This window comes from Phodopus roborovskii, unplaced genomic scaffold (genome assembly GCF_943737965.1).
Source record: "Phodopus roborovskii unplaced genomic scaffold, PHOROB, whole genome shotgun sequence".
Classification (NCBI taxonomy): Eukaryota; Metazoa; Chordata; class Mammalia; order Rodentia; family Cricetidae; genus Phodopus; species Phodopus roborovskii.
The window spans coordinates 20,993,602-21,017,550 of record NW_026126448.1 but is presented as its reverse complement, the minus strand read 5'-3'; the positions used below and the strand labels follow the sequence as shown (position 1 = coordinate 21,017,550).

At 43.4% G+C, this 23,949-nt stretch overlaps 1 protein-coding gene across 4 annotated transcripts in view; it reads left to right on the top strand.

Moving 5' to 3' along the window:
* Positions 1-23,949, top strand: part of Wdtc1 (WD and tetratricopeptide repeats 1) — a 61,645-nt gene that overhangs the window by 23,457 nt on the left and 14,239 nt on the right. For 3 of the 4 annotated variants that reach the window (XM_051189032.1, XM_051189030.1, XM_051189029.1), the window contains exons 2-7: positions 9,006-9,152; positions 10,861-10,944; positions 16,270-16,316; positions 16,710-16,821; positions 21,101-21,288; positions 23,760-23,942. In XM_051189032.1, the coding sequence (XP_051044989.1) occupies positions 9,105-9,152; positions 10,861-10,944; positions 16,270-16,316; positions 16,710-16,821; positions 21,101-21,288; positions 23,760-23,942 (662 nt within the window). In that variant the 5' untranslated portion in view covers positions 9,006-9,104. Of the gene's footprint in view, positions 1-5,904; positions 5,974-9,005; positions 9,153-10,860; positions 10,945-16,269; positions 16,317-16,709; positions 16,822-21,100; positions 21,289-23,759; positions 23,943-23,949 lie in introns of those variants that run through there. The other variant, XM_051189031.1, reaches the window with a different exon arrangement.

Below are 23,949 nucleotides of genomic sequence, written 5' to 3'. Positions count from 1 at the left end.
GCAAGCAGAAGAAAGGAAACTTGCATGCATCTTTTGCACAATTCAGAATGTTGAAAAGGGTCAGTTGTCGCTTGGGCTGGAGGCACCCTTTGCACTGTGGATGAGGGATGTCCGGAGGACTGGGAGTACATGTGGTTGAGGCTCCATCTTTCTTCTGCAGATGAATTTCGGTGTCTCCTGTGAATTAGCAGTTCTTGGAAGTGTTTTGTAGCTCATCTCTGAGTCTGCCTCTTAGTTATTTTGTGTTTGTGTCTGTGTGTGCCTGTCTCTGCCTCCTGAGTGCTGGGATTAAAGGTAAAGGTATGTGTTGCCACTGCCTGGCTTCAAGATGTCAACGCTTAGCTACTGCTCTAGCACCTCGCCTGCCTGTTGCCATGGTGATAATCATGGGACTCTAACCCTGTGGAACCATGATCACCAAATTAAATTTATTTATTTATTTATTTATTTTTATAAGTTGCCATGGTCATGATGTTCTGTCATAGCAATAGACAACTAAGGTAGGTCTCATGTAGTCCAAGTTAATTTCTACTCACCCTGTTACTAAGGCTGGCCTGGTCTCTGCCTTCCTCCCAAATGCTGTTTTTGGAGCTTTGCACCACCATTCCAAGTTCCGTTTCTCATTTTATAGATGGAAGAGTCTGGCAGAGTGTGGTGTCTCTCGGTTCCCATCAGTTAAGGTAGAGAGAGACTGGCATTGACCCCAGCCCAGTGGCCCTTCCTCAGCACCACAGAGTGGGGACCATAATAGCTTTGTGGCTTCCTCGTGGGATTGTTGTGAAGCAAATTAAAAGCATGAACAAAGACACTTTGATAGTCATAATGCATTGTGTACCCAGGTAGCCACGCTGTTTATTCAGTAGTTACTGGCATCTGCTAAGTTCAGTCAGACTTGGGAACATTGCAAGATGAATCGGGAGAAGAGCTGGCCCTGAAGGAGCAGAAGCTGCCGACCCATAGTTGAAGGGAGGAGACGGGAAAGGCTAAGAACCAGCTCTTCTTTTTGAGTTGTGATTGTGAAATAGAAAGGAAGAGAGTTAGAGAGCCTTTTAAAATACACACACACACACACACACACACACACACACACTATTCACATGGTAGAAATGTATTGACATAAAATTTATAGTTCAACAATTTTTTTGTTTGTTAGTTTTTTTATGTTTTTTGTTTGTTTGTTTGTTTTTGAAGACAGGGTTTCTCTGTGTATCCCTGGCTCTCCTGTAGACCAGGCTGGCCTTGAACAGAGAGACCTGCTGAGCTTAGCTTTTTGGTCCACTCTGACATCTTGTGCTCTCCATCCCAAGATTAGTATGGCCATATATGACTTAGACCTGATTGATACAGGTTTTTCTCTTTCATTAATCAGTATTCCACATTTTGAAAGTTGCTACAGGTAGAAATTCTTTATGTTTTTTTTTTTTTTTTTTTTTTTTTTTTTTTTTTAGAGAGCTCTTTCTGCCTATCCCAGACTGCCCTGGAACTGTATAGATAGTCCAGTCTGTAGATTGGCCTTCCTCTGCCTTCCAAGTGCTGGAATTAAAGATACACCATTAGGTCTTGACACACCTTTAAAAGTTTTACTTATTTCTTTGATGTTAGGGGTCAAACCAGGGCCTTGAGCATGGTAAGCACATCATGATCTGCCATAGAACTACATCTCTATCTTTTCGTTTGTTTATTATTTTCTGATACTGGATTTCTCAGTGTAGCTTTGGAGCTTATTCTGGAACTAGCTGTTGTATACCAGGCTGGCCTCAAACTCCCAGAGATCTGCCTGCCTCTGCCTCCCGAGTGCTGGGATTAAAGGCGTGTGCCATCACCATCCAGCTACATCCTCATCTTAAAGACTGTCATTCACTTGTGTTTGAGGCAGAGTCTCTTGACAACCCATCTAACCTTGAGCTTGCTATGTACCTGAGGATGAAGATTTGATTTGGATCTCAAATAAAATTATGATAAGTGTGAGAAGCCAAATACAAAAGGCCATATATTGTTAATGAAACATCTGGAGTAGGTGATCTGTCAAGATAGAATGGAAAGTGGTGTTTGTCAGGCGTAGGGGATAGAGGGAATTGGGAAATGATTACTTGCTGGGTCTGGAGTAATCAAATGTTCTGGAACAAGCTAGGGGTGGTGGTTGCACAACAGTGTGTGTACTGGATACGGTTGAGTTGTGTATTCAGAAATGATTAATCTTTTGTTGTGTGAATTCCACTTCAATGTAAAAAGCCCACATCCGTTTGCTGTTCTCTGTTCTGCCATCTCTTACTTTATTTTCAAACTCTAAACATTTCAAGGATTATATCATATGACATCATCTTTCACTAGGATGTTTTCAAGGCGGGTGCACATGTGTGTTGTGGGTATGTGTGAACATGTCCTTTGAGTTATGTATGGGGGTAAGAGGTCAACCTCAGGTGTGGTCATATGTATGTATGACATGTGGGAGTGTGGTCACAGCCATGCCTCCAGTGTGTGGGTCAGAGGACAATGTACATGAGAGTTGGTTCTCTCCTTCCAATGTGGGTCTCTAGATACACTCAGGTTGTCAGGCTTGCAGGGCAAGCACTTCTGCCTGCTGAGTCATATCATTGCCCCGCCCCGCCCCCACCACTTTTTGAAGTACAGTCTAGGCCAGCTGACCAGCAAGCTCCAGGAATCTACCTGTCTCCTATCTCCTGGAGTTACAAGAGCATGCCCCCAGACCTAGCTTTGTTTATTGAGCTCTGGGGATGGGACTTGCAAACACTTTACCTACTGAGTTATCATCCCAGCTCCCCTTTCCCCTTTTTTTTGAGACAGTCTTTATATCCCAGGTAACCTTAAGCTCATGACCCTCCTGCATAACCCCTCAAGTTTGCACACATGTACTTCCAAGCCTGGAGGGGTTTTTTTGTTTTCGTTTTTGTTTTCTGGTTTTTCGAGACAGGGTTTCTCTGTAGCTTTGGAGCCTGTCCTGGGGGCTGGCCTCAAACTCTCAGAGATCCATCTGCCTGTGCTTCCCTACTGCTGGGATAAAGGTGTGCGCCACCACCACCCGGCCAAGCCTGGAGTTTTAATCACTTTTTTTTTTGGTTAAATGACTGTCTCTACATTTTATTTATCTGTTGAGGCATTGAATTGTTTTTCTTTCTGTCCAACACTTCTGTAAACATCTCTGCATAAGGTTTTGTGTGGAGTTTCCTTTTTAAAACAAAGTTAACAGGCCAGGCATTGGTGGCGAACACCTTTAAGCCCCAGAGAGGTAGAGGCAGGCAGATCTCTGTGAGTTCGAGGCCAGCCTGGTCTATAGAGTGAGTTCCAGGACAGGCTCCAAAGCAATACAGAGAAACCCTGTCTTGAAAAACAAAAAACAACAACAAAAATAAAGTTATAATTTTCCTTCAGATCTCCTAACTTAAAGTTCTCAGTAAGAACACCATGCTCTGTCACCTTCCAGTCCTGTAATGGGATCCCCAAAGTGAGCTTCCTTCTTGATAGACATGCAACCTGTGCTATCAGACATGTGCCACAGGACTTAATCACATTTGACTCATTTATTGGCATCTGCTGTGTTCCGAGAACTGTGTGTATGTTCATACTTATTTTATTCCTTGTTCCTCACAACTGCCCACTGAGGTAGGTATACCCACCCCGGTTTCACTTTACAGCTGTACAAACTGGACCTGTGTGTGAAATATCTTGTCTTGGCACATTGAGGGGCCTGGAGTTCATGCCCAGGTGTAGGATTCATTTTTTTTTTTTTTATCTTATATGAACTGGTGTTTTCCCCGAATATATGTCTCTGTGAGGGTGTTGGATCTCCTGGAGCTGGAGTTACAGACAATCTCGTGAGCTGCTGAGTGGGTGCTGGGGATTGAACCAGGGTTCTGTGGAATCTTAACCACTGAGCATTTTTTCATATACATAAAATTGTTTTGTGTAATTTTTTTTCTGCTACATTATGTAGGCAGACAACGTGAAATTGGGTTGTTCTTTGTTTGCGTATTGACACTTGGTCCTTGGTTCCAAATGGGTAATTTCTATGGCTTATATTGTTGGTACCCTTTACATTATGAGTAGATTTTTTTTCCCTCCAAAGCCAGCTGTTAATTGTTATTTTCTTTTATTTAGTATTTAGTATGTGTATGATTATATACATGGGTATATACTGGCCAAAGTGTGTATGGAGATCAGAGGACAACTTCATGAAGTTGGATTTCTCCTTCCAAGTTGTGTGTGGGTTCTGGGAATTGAACTTAAGTTCCAGATTTTCATGGCAAGTGCCTTTACCTGTTGAGCCATCTTGCTGGTCCTGAATATTAGTTTCTTATTAGTGTTAGCCTCATAGAAGAAAGTTTCCTAGTAGCCTACGCTAAAAACTTGCAGGCAGGGTCTTGTTAAAGGTACCAAGCTAGTGATTTTAGGTCTATGGGAGAATACCTTCAGAGAGGTGTGGCATCCACATAGTGTCACCACTCATGTCTCTGTTAAACATTGTCATGTGTTTTCCTCTGTGCTGGCCCGTGTGCGACGATTCACTTTTTCCTCCTTTCATGAGTGTCTGTTAGGGCTGACCTGTAGCATCCTAATTACAGATCAGACCCTGAAAACCTTTGTCCTGTAGCTAGAGAAAGTATTGAGCTTTCATTTTCTAGAAACAAATTAGCTCTCAATGTTCTTCCAGCTCCAAGTGTGGTGCTCTGTTATGAGCAGTTTCCCACAAGCCTGGTCCCAGAGTCTCCTCAATCCCAAAATAACACACAGAGGCTCTATTAGTTATAAAGCTGTTGGCCAATGACTAGAGCTTCTTATTGGCTAGCTCTGTTTTAAATATTAACTCATTTCTATCAATCTAAGTGTTTCCACGTAGTCTTATCAGATCTAAGGTCCCGGACCTTAACTTCTCTCACATCCTACATCTTGACTCCTCTCTACTACATTTCCTAGAATCCTCCTTGTCTCCTAGTCCTGCCTATCTTGCTTCCCTATAGGCCAATAGTGCTTTATTCATTAACCAATAAGAGAAACATATTTGCAGAATGACATCTCCCATCAATGCTCACCAGTCATTCCCAGCTCAGAGTGAAGAGTGCATGTTCTTCTTTGTAGTGGCGCCCACTGTCATGTTCTTCCCCATGGTTAATGTTCTGTCTTCTGTCCTTTCTTCTAAGATTATGACTAAATTAGTTATAAGTAAGATTCAGTCAATCCTTCCAAGTCCAGCTCATTAAAATTCTTGTGCTAAAAATCTTGAAACTATTAATTTCAGCCATTATGTAATTTGCATACTGCATCCGAGATAGAATTGTTGTTAGTGTCATCTTCTCTAGTGTTTGATCATGTATGTCACCGCTGCATATCAGTCTCATCCCCCACTCCCAAGCTTCTGTACCTGACCTGTTGACTGTCTCAAGAATGCCCATTGAAGTAGCACTTAAGAGTTGCCCATGACTTCATCTTGTCATTGCAAAATAAGTTTTGACTTGTTAATCTAATTCTTTATGTTTGAGAGACTTTTAGATGGAAATATGAAACTAGTTGTTCCTCTTGATAGATAGATTTAAAGATATTTCTTCCTCTGTAAATCTTTTATCTAGTTAGATGTACCTACAAAACTTTATGGAAAGGCACTGAGTCTTTGTTTCTTTGAGAAAGGTTAGATTGTATTCCAGGGTGGTTTTCCAACGTGTTAACCATTTCTTCTCAGGATGGAGCAGAAGTGTTCTTTACAATTCTAAGAAGGGCTGGGTGGTGGTGGTGGTGCATCCCCCTGCCTTCCCAGTGCTGGAACCTCAAAGTCTCACAGCAACCTCCCAGGTAGCTGAAATTACAAACAGGCTTACATCATCAACCTGGCTCCTCCTGAGCTGCTTGAATCTTTCTTTGTTACCTCAGTAATCTCTCTTCCTTGTCCTCCTTGTTCAGCTTCAGAATCATTTACTGGCAGCTGCAAGCAACAGAAACCAACTCTGGCAGGTTACTGAAAAGGTATTAAAGCTGAGTGTTACAGCATAGGCCTTTTGAGGCAGAGGCAGGCAGGTTTCCTTGACTTTGAGGCCTATATAGATAGTTGCAGAACAGCCATGTCCCCCCAATAAAAAGCCACTCCAAACCATAAATAACTTCTGGGGGTTTTCTCCCTCACCCCAGTTAAAACTGCTTGGTAAGTAGAGGCATGGCTTGGTTGTTAAATGCTTACTGTGTAAGCAGCAGAAGGCTCTTAAAGTTCATGTTCCCAGAAACCCAGGCATGGTGGTACCCACCAGGAGTGAGTCTAGCACTGGGGAGGAGGGGTGGAGACAAGAGAGTCCCTGGAGCTCTCTGGGCAGGTAGTCTGCCCACACAGTGAGCTCTAAGTTCAATGAGAGAGGCTGTGTCCAAAAAAAGAGATGTAAAACAATAAGAGGAAAATACCCAATACCAATCTCTGGCTAACATATGCATGCCCTCCTCCCCTTCTTCTCCTCTTCTTTCCTTCATGTCCCTTCCCTCTAGAGAAGCAGTTCTCAACCTTTCTAATGCTGCAACCCCTTTATACAGTTCCTCATGTTGTGGTTACCCCCAATAATCATAATATTACTTTGTTGCTGCTTCATATCTGTAATTTTGCTACTGATATGAAAGTAATATAAATATTTGATATGCAGGATATCTGATATTTGACCCCCAAAGGAGTCCCATCCTACAAGTTGAGAACCATTTCTCTAGGACATTTGAAAAGTAGAATGAAAAAAAGTCATAACCTCCAAAATAGTCATATTTCATTTTTAACACTTAGATGGCATACAGTATTTTTTAAGGGGTACATATATAGCATAGGCATGTTCCTTCGTGGTTATCGTTTTTTAAAAAACTTTATACTGCATTCATTTTTATGTGTGGGGTGTGTATATGTGTGTGGTTGCATACATGCTGGCTGGAACCATTTCTCTTTCTATCATGTTCCCAGGGATTTAATTAAGGTCGTCAGTCTTGGTGGGAAGTAACCTTTACATAATGAGCCATGTTGATGACCTGTGATGTCATATGGCATTGTTTAGCCAGACTACTGATATTGATAACGTGTGTGTGTGTGTGTGTGTGTTTTCTGCTACAAAATTTGTGATGAATATACTTAGATTTTCTTTTTGCATTTGTGTCTCCTTTTGCTATGTTAAAGAATTGAGTTACTTGCTCTTTTAAACAGGGTTAGATGTTGTAGGACTAGCTTTCAGAGGTGATGGGACAGAGACTAAACTATATACACTGACAGGGAATTCCTTTATTCAGTTGAATCTCTGGCATGTTCATTACACATTTATTTAATATTCTTCTTTAAAAACAAAAAGCATTTACTGGGCCAAGGACACCACCAGAAAACCCACAGAAGCAACTGACCTAGGCTCATAGTGGCCCACAGAGACTGAACATGCATGGGACTGACCAAAGCCCTCTGCACATATGTTACAGCTGTGTAGCTTGGTTTAACAGAGGGAGCAGGGGCTGTGTCTGACTCTGTTACCTGCTTTTGGGACCCTTTCCTCCTACTGGGTTGCCTCGTCCAGCCTTAATAGGAGAGGAGGTGCCCAGTCTTCCTGCAACTTGATATGTATGCCATGGCTGATATACATGGGAGGCCTTTACTTTTCTGAAGAAAAAGGAGTGGATTAGGGGAGGGACTCTCAGGACAGAAGGGAAGGAGGGAGGAAAAACTGTGATCAGTCTCAGAAATTTTAAGTAATTAATTAAAATCCTTAGGCTAAAAAATTAATCTCAATTTTTTTTTTAAATAAAATTTACTGGAGTCTGGGGAGATGGCTCCATGGTTAAGAGGACCCTGGTTTGGTTATCTGCACCACATTGATGACAACTGTCTAACCCCAGCTCCCAAGGAGATCTGATTCTCTTAGCCTCTGCTGGCACCTGCCTAAACAGAAACACACACACACACACACACACACACACACACACAGAGTTTAAAATAACAAAATAAATTTTAAAAAATTATTATATAGACGTGGTGAGGTCGCGCAGTGGTTGAGAGCTCTTCCAGAGAACCCAGGTTAGGTTCTGTGCATCCATGTGGCAGCTCACAACCCACTGCAACTCCAGTTCCAGGGCATCCGGCATGTTCTGGTCTCCACAGGAATGCACATAGTACACAGATATACATACAGGCAAAGTACTCCTACACATACAATTTTAAAATTAAAACTAGGTATTGGAGCTGGATGGTGGCACACGTCTTTAATCTCAGCAGGCAGAGGCAGGCAGATCTCTGTGAGTTTGAAGCCTTTACAGAGTGAGTTCTAGGACATCCAGGTCTACTCAGAGAAACCCTTTCCTGAACTCCCCCTCACCAAAAAAAAAAAAAAAAATTAGAGCTGGTAATGTGGCTCAATAAGCAAAGCTCCTGCCACACAAGCCTGGCCACCTGTGTTGGATCCCTGAGACCCATGTTAAGGTGGATGGAGAACCAATTCCAGAGAGGTCTCTATCTCCACATCCATGTTCCTGTTGCTAGTAGTAGTAGTGAAACTATCTACTGGTTTATTATAAAGGATATAAATATAAATGCAAAGGGCAAGGCATGGCAGGGAGCACGGGGCTTCCTTGCCCACTCCAGGAGCTTCCATGTATCAGTAGTTCTCTGGAAGCTCCCTTCCTGAGTCTTTATTTGGTGAAACTGTGTGTGGTACTGAATTGGTTGTGCAAGAGGCCAGCTGAGTGTCTCAGTTTGCCACAGGTTTCATGGGACACGTGGATATTGACATTTGTTTTGTGCCCTGTTGACATCAGAATCCTACAGCCATTTCTGGTGAGGCATCATGACTCCTCAAGTGCTTGCTCAGTGCTCCCTGTGGTTATGAGTCACGGTCTCTCCATCTTTACCCGCTCAGGGTTCTTCGGCACCACAGAGCAAGGCCAGCCCACCATGTCATAACTTACTGAGTAGGCTAGTGGGCTGTTTAGGATCAGGTTTTTGAAGGGACCTTATTCCATTTCCTGAGGCTTGATGGTGCTTTTTGTTTTCCTTGCAGGTAATTAAATGCTTGTCTTGTGGACCTGGGCTTGGCTGGAATGTGCAAGGGTCTTGAAGATCCTTCTGTAGCTTCCTTCTGTTGAACTATTAAGAGAAGATGGCAAAAGTCAACATAACTAGAGACCTCATCCGTAGGCAAATCAAGGTAAGCAGCCCAGACCTTTTAACCAGTGCATTAAGTCTTTTTTTTTTTTTTTTTTTTTTTTTTTTTTTTTATCCCCTACAGTGATGGTTCTCAACCTTCCTAATGCTGAACTCTTTAATAGAGTTAGTTCCTCATGTTGTGGTGACCCCCCCCAATCACAAAATATTTTGTTGCTACTTCTTAACTGTAATTTTGCTACTGTTGTAAATCATATTGTAAGTCTCTGTGTTTTTTCATGGTCATAGGCGACCCCTGTGAAAACGGTTGTGACCCACAGATTGAGGACCACTGCCCTATAGATTCAAAAGAACAGAACAAACACAGAAAGGCAGGTCTAGAGTTAGTGACTTACCTAAAGTCACAAAGATTGCTAGTAAGAAGCTGAGGATGGAATCGAGGTCTCATAGAAATTTTTCAAGTACGTGAAATTCATGGAGGCTCCTCTGTCCCTGTTCCTGTCCCTCCATTGCTAAGATTAATGTAGGCTGGTGAGCCATCAGTGTGGAGAAGCCATCAATGTAGGAGTGCACACAAGAGTACATAAATAATAGCCTCTTCATTGCTCCAGCCTTAGGGAGTCAGTCTGAGTACAGCTTGAGGTGGTTCTTCTCCTTGAGGGTCCCCTGCACTGTGGCCTGTCCTCTGCAATTTGCATGCAAAAGCAGCGAATCCTGTGAGATGTGTGAGTAACTGGACAGTTGGGTTCAGTGAGTGAGACAGCTCCAGGGAGACTCCAGTATGGAGTCCACAGAAGCTTAGACTAGTTTCAAGCAAGCCATATGTGTCTCTGGTAAGAACCCCAAGCTGGAAGCAGGAGCTTCATATCTATCTCATTGGCCTGAGTAGTGTAACTGCATGAAGACTACTCTAATTTTTTTTTTTTTTTTTTGTTAAGTGATAGCATCTTTGAAAAGTTAAATTCTAGAACTTTTTTAAACTAAAAATAAATTGAATTAAACATAGCAGTCGGTGGGATTCATACCTTTAACCTCAGCCCTTAGAGGCAGGTGGAGTTCAAGGCTAGCCTCCTTTGCTTAACAAGTTCCAACTAGGGCTACATGTTTTCAAAAATAGAATTGTGTGGCATTTGGTACATAGAACTTCATGTGTATGAACTGGATGGACTGAGTGTGATATGTGCCCTGATAGAAACCAGTGCTTGGTGTACATTAGTCTGTGTGTTTGTCTGTTTTACTTTGTGTCATTGAACTCTTTTAGGTTTGTCTTTATGAGGTCTTTGGGGATTTTATTGAATTGGCTAGCCCTTAAAGACAAGGAACTATTTTTTAGAGGTTCGGTATCAGCAGGTATTTTTGTATATGTATAAGATGGTGCCCTTCCATCTCAAGTGTGGAAACATTCCCTCCCTGTTTGTGTTTTCTCAGTTCTTTGCTATCTTTTGTTTCTTATTGTGCCTAGCATAGGGTTGGTCATAGAAAAGTGCATTGGAGACTGGAGAGATGGCACGGTGTGTTTAAAGCACCAGCTGTTTTTCCAGAGGGCTTGGGTTTGATTCCCGGCATCATAGCTGCCTACAGTTCTAGTCCCGGGGGATCCAACACCCTCTTCTGGTCTGCAGGCACCAGGCATGCACATGGTGCAGAGATGTACATGACACCCACTTACATAAAATATATTTTTAAACAGAAAGATACTAAATAACATTGAATTGAATCAAAGAAACTACAACTTTGTTTTTGTCCCCCAGGAGCGGGGTGCCCTGAGCTTTGAACGTCGATATCATGTCACTGATCCATTTATTCGGCGGCTGGGCCTGGAAGCAGAGCTTCAGGTAAGAGATCCAGTTTGCATCCTAGACCTACATGGTCTGTTTCCCATCCACTGCTGTGCAGAGGTCCACCTGCACAGGGCTGGGATTAGAGATATGTGCCACCACACTTAGCTGGGTTGTTTATTTTTTTTTTTTTATTAGGTGTGGGTGGGTGGGTGGGTTTGTTCATGAGTGTGCCAGATACTCCTAGATGCCAGAAGCATCAGATCCCACTGAAGCTGGAGTTGTGAACCATCCTATATGGGTGCAGGAACTGAACTTGGGTCCTCTTTGTGAGCAATATGTACTTAACTGCTAACTCATCTCTCCAGCCCCTGATTTTCTTAATATTATTCTTAAATTATATACATTATGCAGTCATCCCTTGATATACTTGGAGGATTTTTCTAGAACTTCCAACAGGTACAAATATCTTCAAATACTCAAGGTTTTTGTATAAAATGGTGTGTCATTTGCATATAACCTACAAACATACTCCTGGTACTTTACAACACCCCTAGATTGTTTTTAATACCTAATACAATGTAAATACTGTGTAAATAGTTATTATACCATATTATTTCAGGGTAATGATGAGGAAGAAAATATCTTTATGTGTTCTGCACAGATGGCACTGACATAACCCTGACTGTTGTTTTCCCCTCTGTGCCTGGTTGAGTCTCCCCATAAGGAACCTTGTTTTTTGGGGTTTTTGTTGTTGTTGTTGTTTGTTTGGTTGGTTGGTTGGTTTGGTTTGTTTGAGACAAGGTTTCTCTGTGGCTTTGGAGGCTGTCCTGGAACTAGCTCTTGTAGACCAGGCTGGTCTAGAACTCACAGAGATCCTTCTGCCTCTGCCTCCCAAGTGCTGGGATTAAAGGCAGCGCCACCACCACCCAACTCATATCTCACCTTCTCAATTTGCCTTTATTGCACTTCTCTTGTTACTGTCTTGGGGACAGTATTTATTTGTAGCCTAGATTAGCCTTGAATTTACTTAAAATGTACCCAAGACTGTTCTAGAACTTCTGACTCTTGTGCTTCAGCTCCTGTATTGGAATTACAGGTATGGGCCACCGGGCCTGGTGTTGGTTGCCTTTTATTTCCATTTGTTTCTTGTGTAATTTGAGCATAAATTCAAATTAGACTGAGGTGAGCTGGTATGTCAAAGTAGCACCATAGCCTTTATATAAGCTATAGCATGGAAGTGGCAAAGTGAGCCTTAACATTTTATATCTGTCTGAGTGGCTGTGAATATTCACGCACGGGTCTTTGTGTACAGACACACTTTTAGAGATCTCTTTGGTATGTACCAAGAGTAGAGTAGCTGGCTTAGCTGGTAATTTCTTGAGACAGGATTTCATAGTACACCCCAAAGCTGCCTTGACTTTCAGACCCTCCTGTTTCAGCCTCTCAGCGCTGGGATTAGACATGGGCCCCACAGCCACACCTGGGTAGCTGTTTACTTTCTCTTTTTTACTGTGTGTGTGTGTGTACACGTGTGTACATACGTACATACATACACCTGTGGAGGTGAGATGGCAGCTTGAGGGAGTGGTTTCTCTCCTTTGCCCGTGCAGGTCCCAGGGATCAATCTCAGGTCATAGGCTGGGCAGAGGGGCCTTTGCACACTGAGCCTTCTTGCCTTCCCTGTTTTTCTCTTTTCTCACTTTTGCTTTCAGTGCTGTATTTATGTCATCATTGCTAATTCAAGGTCATGAAAACATATATTTGTGCTTTCTTCTAAGAGTTTTGTTCTTTTAGAAAGTAGGTGTAGGTCTTTTTGATCCATATGTATATGTAAACAAAATTCAGTAAGGAGATCCATCCATTGAGGTAGGGATTGAAAAAATAAGGTCCCTAAGGGGAATCCAACTTTGTTCATATGGTTTTGATTGTGAGCCTAGTCTTCGATACTAAGGCATCTCTCCAGCCTGATACTAAATTCTTTGGTTGTTCATGGTGGTGTCAGGGATCACACCTAGCACTTGCACACCTTAAGCAATAGCTGTACCATTAAACTTCATCCCAGCCCGTATCTTTTGTTGCAAAGACAGTTAAGTTGTCTTGACACTCTTACCAGAAATTAAGTACCCATAAGTGTAAAGTTTGTTTTGTTAACTGTTAACCTATACCATTGATCAAACTATCTGTCCTTATTCCAGTACCACTTTGTAGCAACTTGGGAAATTAGGGCATGTGAGTGTTCTAACTTTGTTTTTTTTGCAAGACTGTTTAGCTATTCTGAGTCCTTTGCATTTCCATATGATTCTCAAGTGTACTGCCACCTGTTCTTATAAATAAAGTTTTATTGGAGCACAGCCACTCTCATTCATTTATGTATTGTCTGTCTGTTTTAGTGATTCAACAGCAGAATTGAATGATTCATACAGAGACCATATGGTATACAAACCTAAAATCTATTGTTTGGCCCCTTACAGAAAAAGTTGTTGACACTTACTTTAGATAATGAAGTAAATTCATGTTGTAATCACCTAAGAAGAAAAGTAGAAGAGCATCTCTAATTCACTCACATATTCAGGCAAATAGAGTGTAGTATGTGTGCCTGCAGTGTAACTACGGCAGTGAAGAAGGCCTTGCAGAGGGGAGGTTCCCTCCGACCACTGAAGTGCATGTGCAGTAGTCTCAGCATCCTGATGCATGGTCTTCATAGCACTAGTCACTACCTGACTACCCTGACTGACTGATGTAGGGTTTCCCTTCTCTCCCTAGAGTTCCCTGTGTTATTTACACAATAGCCTATTATATGCTAGGTGTTCAGTAAAAATAAAACCGCAGGGTTATATATTACACATAAGCTCAGCATAAGGAAAAAGTGCCTGGTATGAGTTATGTCTGTTGCCTTCCCTACTATACTTGTCTGTTACATCAGAAAGTAAAGTGTGCAGCTATAGAGAGATTATTTTTTATGGTAGTAGCGATTGATTTTTGTGTTTTGTTTTTTGAGATAGGGTTTCTCTTTGTAGCCTTGAACTCACAGAGATGTGCTTGCCTCTGTCTCCTGAGTGCTGGCAGTAAGATGTGCACAAGCACTGCCTAGTAGTGGTGATTGAACCTGGGGTCCTGCATATGCTAAGCAAGTTTTACCACAGAAAGAAAGAAGGAAAGAAAGAGTATTAGATAAATAGATGCTGTTTAGTTGACATTATATTTCCTTTTTCTCTTCTCTCTTCTTTGTAGTGTGATGTTTATGAGATGATAGTAACACAATGTCTCTGAAATTTAGTCTTGCCTGTAGAAAGGAATAATGATCACAACTAAATGTCTGTGATTCTACCTAGCATTATCATACATGGGTGCTCAGAACTGTCTTCGGATCCTGGAAGAGCAGCCAGTGCCCTTAGCCCTATCCATCATCCATTCGTTTTTTGAGAAAGGATCTGTCTAGGAAGACTGAACTAGAATTCATTATGTAGACCAGGTTGACCTCAGATTCACAGAAATCTCCTGTCTCTGCCTCCCAAGTGTTGGGGATTAAAGGTGTGACTTCAGGCACAAGGGTAGAAATGATTCTGACCCAGATACAAGTGTGGGGCTGCAACTGAGTGTTTGAGAAGGCGAGAGGCCTTAGGTCAGCAGGTGACCTGGCAGGCTTGAGCAGAGGGTGTTCCAGTTGTGTATTCAAGTGCAGAGCCTGAAAGGAATGAGTTCCCGTGCGGAGGGGGAAGAAGCTGTGCAGGGAAGGAAGGCAGACAGAGAGCAGCCCTTTTTGACAGGACAGCTGGGACTAGATGTGTCTGTACCTCTCAGTTTTCCTCACTAGCCCCACCAGCTCATTTGGTCAGTTAAGCAGCAGATACCTGCTAGGTACTGTGGCTGGCCTTGGAGAAGCAGTGTAATCCACAAAGCCTGCTTTTATAGAAGAAAACAGTCACAGAGCTGCGGAGCCATAATGTAGGATGGCAGTAGGAGCCCCCAGGAAAAGTGGTCCTCCCTCCCACGCTCACAAGATAGGCAAGGCTCTTAAAGGAAGGCCCTGCTCAGTGAGACCCGAAGAACAGGTTGGAATCACTGGTTTGGATGCTTTGGACCACATATAACAGGTCACTTTTAATTGTCTTAAACAAAAATGAACTGAGGGGCAGGAGGAATTAGGTGTCAGGGTTTGGTGCTGCAGTCAGTTTGGCTCCATTTTAGACTATGGGCTAATAAGCTCGTTTCTGGGTGTTGATTTCTCCCTCGGGCTACTTCCCCTCAAGGTGGCAAAATGTGTTAAACGTTTCAGGAGCCAGTCACCTCCACATCCCTGGCCTGCAAGACAGAAAGGCACTGATATATTTCAGCTCCCCTGAGAGTGGGAAGGCTCTTTCTCCAGAAGTGCCCAACACCTGTCTCCATCTTGGCATCTGATTTGGGGTCCATGTTCATCTCTCAGCTAATAACTGGCCAGATAAACGTTACCTGTTTTCTACATACTGTTTGGTTTAGGCCTAATTCCTGAACCCTTCACTGTGGCACTTGATCTGATTTCAGGCAGGAAGGTGATCGTGCAGCGGCAGTCTTGGTGTTCTTAGGGAGGGAAGAGGGTGAAGGGCAGGAACACCGCCTCATCATCTCATCCCCTGCGCTGTAAAACTCTGGGGTCTGCCCCTCATACCTTGTGTTTCTCCCTGCGCTGTCAAGTTCATTGTCTGCTGCTGACTGTCTCACTTTCTGTTTCTTTCTTAAGATTTATTGTTTTATTTCAGGCATGTGAGTGTTTTGCCTTCACGTGCCTGGTACCGACAGAGGTTAAAAAAGAAGGCACCAAATCCCCTGGAACTGGAGCTACAGGTGGTTGTGAGCCACCATGTGGATGCTGGGACTCAAACCTGGGTTCCCTGCAAGAAAAGTCAATACTATTAGCCACTGATCCATCTCCCCAGCCCACTTTCTGTTTCTTAACTAAAACCCTCAAGATAAAAACTAGCCCAGTTTACCTTTCTGTAGTAATCTCTTTTGTAGGGAGTGAGGATGGAGGGATAAAGGAATGAAATATGGGCCTGCAAAGATTCTGCAAACAATCTAACCCTGAACATGTCCCTCCAGGGAACTGTACCTATGCCCTCCAGGGATGGGAGCAGAAAACTGTGGTTTTAATTTTACTTGCTCATGTATGCTTTTCCTGCAAAATGGGATGATGAAACCTGCCCTTTATAGCTCAGGTGTCCAGTGTCAACTGAGACTGTGAGAAAGCACTTTGCATGCTGTGAGATGCAGGGAATTTAATTCTGGCCTCCACAAACACTGAAGGAGAGGCTGTTCTGCTTGTGGAATCCTACTTGGCTTTGAGCTTCCCAGGAGACTGGCCAATCAGCTCTTTCCTTAACCCTCTATTTCCTCCTCCAGGGTCACTCGGGATGTGTCAACTGTTTGGAGTGGAATGAGAAAGGAGAGTAAGTATGAGATAGAGGGGGCCAGAGAAGGGGTCAAACAGGTTGGGGGAAGAGGGCTCCTCATCTTGGTCCATCTAAGGAGATAGACTATTGCTCTCTGACTTTTGAAGCTTAGCCCTTGACTGCACACAGTCAAACTATTAAATCCAGTATTGATGGAAGTTTAGATGAATGTCCAGACCTGCTTTATATTTGTAGGCCAGTTTATTGGGAGAATATTGAAAAATTCTTAACAAAGTAAAATAGAGTCTACTGTTACAAGCTAACCATAAACTGTACAACATGCACTGTCCTTTGAGTTCTGTGTGCCTAGCTCCTTATCCTCTGGGAATGGGGGCAGGAAGAGGGCAACCTGGGAACTTGAGAAGTCAGAGCTCCTAACTCTGCCCACAGCTTGCTGGCTTCCGGTTCCGATGACCAGCACACCATTGTGTGGGACCCACTGCATCACAAGAAGCTGCTCTCCATGCACACAGGGCACACGGCAAATATCTTCTCTGTAAAGGTAAGACAAGCCACGGGGCGGAACTAGGCTGTGGGTGTGGCTGTATTGGTATAGTGTGTCCCATGGGTCCTAGGCTTGCAGATATCCCTGTGTTTCTTAGAACCAGCTAGCCAACTCAAGATCCATTTACACTTATTACATTTTTATTTATTTATGTGGGGGCGCATGTGTGTTGTGGTGTGCATGTGTGTCCTGGTACATGTGGAGCTCATAAGAAAACCGGTAGGAGTCAGTTCTTGCCTTTCATCCTGTGGGGCTTTGGTCTCATTCAGGTCATCAGGCTTGGTAACAAGCACCTTTTCTCACTGAGCCATCTTGCTGTCCCTCAATCCATTTTATATTCATGTGAGCATGCCTCCTGGAAGTTGTATGAACAGGGAAATCTCTTGTCCTTGCTAAGCCTTTTTCCTCTAATGAAGAAAGGAAGCAACTAAGGAGTATCTTCTAAATTCGTGAATTAATGAATGAATACGTTAGACAAATGAGCAGATAGGGCTGAGAGATGACTTAGCTGTTAAGAGTGTGCTTGCTGCTCTTTCAGAGGACCTGGGAAATACAGTTTCCAGCACCTATATGGGGAAGTTCACAGCCACTTGTAACTCTCTAGCATATCTGACATACACACACACACACACACACACACACACACACACACACAGAGAGAGAGAGAGAGAGAGAGAGAGAGAGAGAGAGATTTTTTAAAAGAGATTTTTATTTCTATTTTATGTGTATGGGTATTTTGTCTGCATGTATTTCTGTGTACCACTTGTGTCCAGTGCCAGAAGAGGGCATCAGAGCCTGTGTAGAAGACAGGAGTTTCATTTCCCACAATGGATCCGACTCCAAGGGCAGATATGCGGGTGGGAAAAAAAGAAAAAACAAAACATACATTATAAAATAAAAATAAAACTTTGAGCATGGATCTTGTAACTCTTCTGCTTTATTATAGGAAATTCATCTTTACCCTTGGTCAAAGGGTATTCAGCTGGGAAGAGGTGGGCAGGAGTCTATAAACCTTTGAAGCCCTGTTATGTGAAAGTAACATGAAATTAGATGAAATGTGTCTTTTTTTTTTTCCCCCTTTGATACAAGACTCATTTAAGTTCAACTAGCCTGAAACTCAGCAGCTATGTAGCTGAGGATGACCTTGAACTTCCAATCCTCCACTCCCACATCTTTTGAGTGCTCTATCATAAATATGTTTGTATGGTGCTGGGGATGGAAGCTCAGGCTTCACAGATGCGAGGCAAGCTCTTTACCCACTGAGCTATATCATGAGTCTACACTCTTCATCCCTGTCCACAGAACTTGCTATGTCTTGATCCTAGAAAACAAACCTAGAAGTAGCTGTGAGGCCTTGAAAGGAAGCGACTGTCTGCTTGGGGCTTCTTGAAGGAAGTTTTATTTGTTTTTTGAGACAGGGTCTCTACCTCCTGCATTCTGGGATAGAGGTGTGCACCACCATGCCTGGCTTGAAGAAGGTTGAAGAGCCTTTGGTTGTGTATCAGGGTGAGGGGTCTCTGTAGGTGTCAGACAGGGAAATGAACCACGAAGAGGAGAAAATGAGAGCTTGGTTCAGATTGACTCTGTCATCCTGGATCAAGACTTTGGGGAGTCTGACACCAACCAGGTGGTTTATTCCCAACAATTAAAACAGTATAATTTGGAAAAGAGTTTCCTAGTGTAATACAACCCTGGTGCACAAGGAAGTATTAATTGCATCGAAACTTGACTCAGAGTGCATGGCATTTCTTTCTCAAAAGATGGGTTCTAGAGACAGGCTGCCTGTACCAGCTTATGGGCCTAAGGGAGGATCTGGCCTGGTCTCTGGGCCATACAGATTGTGTAGAGGTCATTTGGGCTGTCAGTCAGTCACCTCCAGTCCTGGTTGTGGGAGCTTGGGAGGCCCTGGCTGTAGGGGGTCATTGAGATGACTATCCACCTCTGGTCTTGATTGTTGTGGAGCTTGGTATGTATGGCCCAACAGATAACACCAGGCTGTTAAATCACTTCAGCTTTCTGGATAGAAGAATAGGTTTACATCTTTTCCACTGGAAAGACAAATCGCATGTGCTTAACCTTCCTGATTCTCTAGAGATGTGTGGGCACAAGGACATTTGCTGTGCTCCCTGTCATTTGTACTTGGGCTGCCAGGCTTAAGGATACAAAATGACCTAAAGGAGAGGGCCTTTCAGCCCTGAAATTGTTTTGATGTCTATCTGTGGGTATATACAAGTGTCTGACTGGCGTCAGAAAAGCCCTACTGATCTCCTTTCCCCGGTTAATATCAAGAGCCAGTGACAGGCCACCCAAAGTCATAGCCAGAACAGAGAGTTCTAACCTTTACTCTAAACTTTGCCTCAGTCCTGTTTACTCTCACCTCCTGTGGATGAATTCCTGTGGGTTTTTTTTTTTTTTTTCCTCCTAGAAGCAGAACAGCTTGGTTCGTGGGTTCCGATGACCAGCACATACTATACATTAACAATAGTTTTACTATTCCCTAAGTGCAAGACAAACTTCTTTATCCTCCTCCTCCTCTGGTGGTTTTGTTTATTTGGATGTCATATTAGTATTGTTTATATAAGTATTGCTATAGGAGAGGAGGGGTATGGGTGCTACAGTAGGAGTGTGGAAGTCAGGGCACCTTCGGAACTGGTTTCTCCTTTTTGTGGGTCTCTGGCATTGATCCAAAGTTACCTTTACTAAATGTCTTTACCCACTGCACTGAGCAATCTTGCTAGCCCTGGGTTTTGTTTTGTTTTGTTTTTAAGAAAAGCAGAGAAATGACTCATTTTTGATTGAGGTAGTCAAAACACCCACAATACATACACATTTACAGTATTTCACCCATGGGCTCCCCCCAGTGGCAACTATTGTATATTACACTGGGATCTGTGCTATCTCCAGATGGGATTAAAGATTGCTGCTTGCCCCTAAAGTAAGTTTATATATCCCTTTTCCTAATGAGCCATTAACAACACAGAACAAGTATAAATTTATTTCTCTTCCAAATAAAAACTAAAAATGAGCTGGGTTATAGTTCTGTGGTAGAGCACTTGCCTAGCATTTTCCATGCAAGTGTCTGTCCCCAATACAGGGAAGGAGGGAGGGAAGACAGACAGAAACAGATGTATAGACAGAGAGAGAGAGAGAGAGAGAGAGGAGAGGGACATACTCAACTAACATCAGTCCCAAATACTTTCTTCCTTGGAGTTAGATGATAAACTTGTATCCTATTTGTCCACTGAGGCCAAGTTTGTAACTGTTTTGTTCTTGCCACGTGTCATCTGGAGTGTTCTGTTCCCTACCTCACTGGGATAGTGGTTGCTTTACGGTGGTCAGCCCTTCCCCATTGACCAGCATCTGAACTCTTTCTGCTGTTTGCTATTAAAAAGAGTGCTGTGCTGGACATTTTGCCCAGATCCCCTTTTCTCTTTTGGATTGTTTCTTTGAAGTGAAGTTTTAGGTCAAAAGACAGGAATAACTTTGTTGTGGTAGTTTTGTCTTTTTGTTAATTTTGTTGGTTTTTTGAGACAGGGTTTCTCTGTGTAACAACAGCTCTGGCTTTCCTTAACTTACTCTATAGACCAGGCTGGCCTCAAACTCAAGAGATTCTCCTGCCTCTGCCTCCTTAGTGCTGAGATTGAAGGCATGCGCCACCACTGCCCAGCAAGACAGGAATAGTTTTTAATCTTTGTTACCTGATTTCCCAATTCACCTTCTTCTGCCTCCTGAGTGCTGGGATTAAAGGCCTGAGCCAACATCGCCTGACTTAATTTTATTAATCCCTGCCTTGCTTGATAGTCATCATGGGCTGGGGCAGTAGTCATGGAGTTCAGGGTGGATAGTGTATCTCATCATCTTAGCATGCCCTGGGTTTAGTCTCAGGACCAAACTTGGGTGGATAGACACTTGGATGGACAGACGTGTGAGTGGAAGAATGAATGGGTGTGTGTGAATGGATGGATATGCAGATATACATATATACATATATCATGAAACAGACAGAGGAAAGGGGCTCCTTAGGTAATGCAGCTCAGTGTTAAGTCACGACCACCCAGACTGCATGAGGTATATATAAAAATAAAATATCTTCATTTTAACCTTGAAGGCTGATAGGCTATTGCATTCGTCCAAAGTTATTTTGGTAAGCTTTCATGGATAACTTCATTTTCTTGAATAACATGGGAGGAACAGGGCATGCTAACATAAAGGCCAGTCTCCTTCAATAGCCAGCTCCACCCTGTCTTCTGACAATCATGCGATTTCTTCTGAGCAGTTCCTGCCTCATGCTGGAGATCGAATCTTGATCACGGGGGCAGCCGATTCCAAGGTGCATGTCCATGACCTGACGGTAAAAGAGACCATCCACATGTTTGGAGACCATACAAACCGGGTGAAGCGCATTGCCACAGCACCCATGTGGCCTAACACATTCTGGAGTGCTGCTGAGGATGGGCTTATCCGGTAAGAGTCTGCATGAAATGGCTGTGTCCTCTGCCTCCGTGGCAGTGGCTGGTATCTTCTGTCACAGTGCCTCCTTCCACAGACCTGGCCTCTCCCTGCAGCAGAGAGGAAGTGGGTCTCCCCTGTACTGGTATCCTGTGTGGTTGCATATTTACCTCCAAATGCAGCCTCACAGCTTTCCCTCGCTTCTCCAACCTGCTTTAACTGACCATCCTTTCCACCCCCTTATCTTCTCTTTGCTGTTGTAGATAACCTTCTAAGTAGTGTGTAAACTTAAAACAGTGTAGTCACAAGCATCCCTCAGAAGCCAGACAGAACAGGTCAAATCCTAGTTCTCTCAGTGTTGAGTCCAAAAAGTCCACTGTACCCCTGAACTTTAGTTTCTTCATCTCTAAAATAAGAATAGTCATAATATCCCCTTTGCTGATCTGAGTATGAAAGTTAAAAACATACATGTAGCCGGGGCGATGGTGGCGCATGCCTTTAATCCCAGCACTCAGGAGGCAGGGGCAGGCAGATCTCTGTGAGTTCAAAGCCAGCCTGGTCTACAGAGTGAGTTCCAGGACAGGCTCCAAAGCTACAGAGAAACCCTGTTTTGAAAAACAAACAAAAAAACAAAACAAAAAAAACATACATGTAAAACACACAGCACTTGAAAGACAACCTTCAATGGCATGTTCAGGAAGCACTTGCTGACCTGTTATCAGGGCCATCCGGGAGAAAACGAAGCAACCTGAACATCAGGTAGAATCCTGAGGACCTGGGCATTGTCATAGGCAGTGGAGGGAGGCATCCTAGCAGTACATGATCATAGGCTGGGCCTCCAAGAACACCCAAGATTTGGATGGGCAAGAAGAGGCAGAGTAGGTTCACACACCAGTAGGTTTGTGATAGGCAGGGACAGGGTAGTATAAAAGATTAAAAAAATGCTGTATTATTGTAGGCAGGGGACACAACTCAGTAGTAGAGAGCTCATTTAATGTACTTGAAGCCCTAGCACAGGAAGAGTGGAGAGAAAGGCTGTAGTTATCATTGGCCCACATAGAAAGCTGAAGAATACAAGGTATGTGAAATTGGGTCTTAAAAATCAGACTGGAGTTTCTTAAACGTAACACTCAGGCTGCAGGTATCAAGTGGCTGAGGAATGATGTCAGACTATTTTAGGAAGAGCATTCCAGTTAGGATGGCCTAAAAGGACAAGTTAACCGTGTGAGGCTGTTAGAGATGGCTAGGCCCACTCTGGAGGTCCCAGTGTAGTGGTGCATCAGGAGTGAGCTGCTACTGTTGTTTTGGGCTTTCCTTTGCCCTGCAGCTGGGGCCGTGCAGCTGGGGCCGTGGAGCTGGCCCTGCCTCCTGTCCATCATCCGCTCTTGGGCAAGCTCAGTTCTCTTCTGTTACTGTCATGTAGCCCTTGTTTCCTGGAAGAGCACGGAAAAGCATAACAAAGGTGGTTTGGGGGGCTTGGAGGTTTTCTTTAGTTGATTTTTTGTTTTGTTTTGTTTTTCGAGACAGGGTTCCTCTGTGTAGCCCTGGCTGTCCTAGAACTTACTCTATAGACCAGACTGGCTTCGAACTCACAGAGATCTGCCTGCCTGTGCCTCCTGAGTGCTGGGATTAAAGGCATATGCCACCACTATCTGGATAGTTGATTGATTTTAAGACAAGATCTTCCTATGCACCCCAGGCTTTCTTCAAACTCACTATGTAGCCCAGGCCTTGAATTCATGATCCTCCTTCTTTCAGCCTCCTGAATGCTAGGATTACAAGCATGTGCTATGACATCGAACTAATGGAATAGTCCTAGCAGGTTGTTCCTGCTCTATTTGATAGTTGTGCTGCCCCAGATAGTTTATTTTATTTCTTGGAACCTCAGTGTTCTAGTACAGGGCTGGTGGTGTTTTAATAGTGCACATGAAACACTCAGGGACAGTATTGTATGAATAGCACAATTTCCCTCAGTGTTTTTAACAATCAGTAATAGAATCACAGTAGATGCTGACGTTTATAAGATCTGAACTGTAGTATATATCCTAAGGGTTTAATCTAGGAGAAATCAAAATGTGTTAAGAAGCCTACTATAAAGCCAGGTAGATCTTCTGTGCCATTTCTCTGAGGAGGCAGCTCTCCCCCCCCCCCCCTTTTCTTCTCTTCTCTTCTCTTCTCCCTTCTTTCTCTTACTCCCTTACCTTCCCCCATAAACTTTCCACATTAAAAAAAAAAGAAAAGCCAGGTGTAGTGTTGCACGCCCTTAGTCTCAGCACTCCAGAGACAGAGGCAGGCGAATTTCTGAGTTCCAGGACAGCCAGAACTAAACAGTGAAACCCTGTCTCAGAAAACCAAAGAATAAGAAGAAACCTATTGTAGACACCTGGCTGGCAGTAGACACCATCTCCCTGTGCATTACAAGGGCTTGGCTTCTCCCCTACTTTCTGCCTGTAAACCCTAGCCACTAATTCCATCCTCTCTCACAGCCAGTATGATCTTCGGGAGAATAGCAAACACTCAGAGGTGCTGATTGACCTGACGGAGTACTGTGGCCCAATGGTGGAGGCTAAGTGCCTCACAGTCAATCCCCAGGATAACAACTGCCTGGCAGTAGGGGCCAGTGGGCCCTTTGTGAGACTCTATGACATCCGAATGATCCATAACCACAGGTATGAC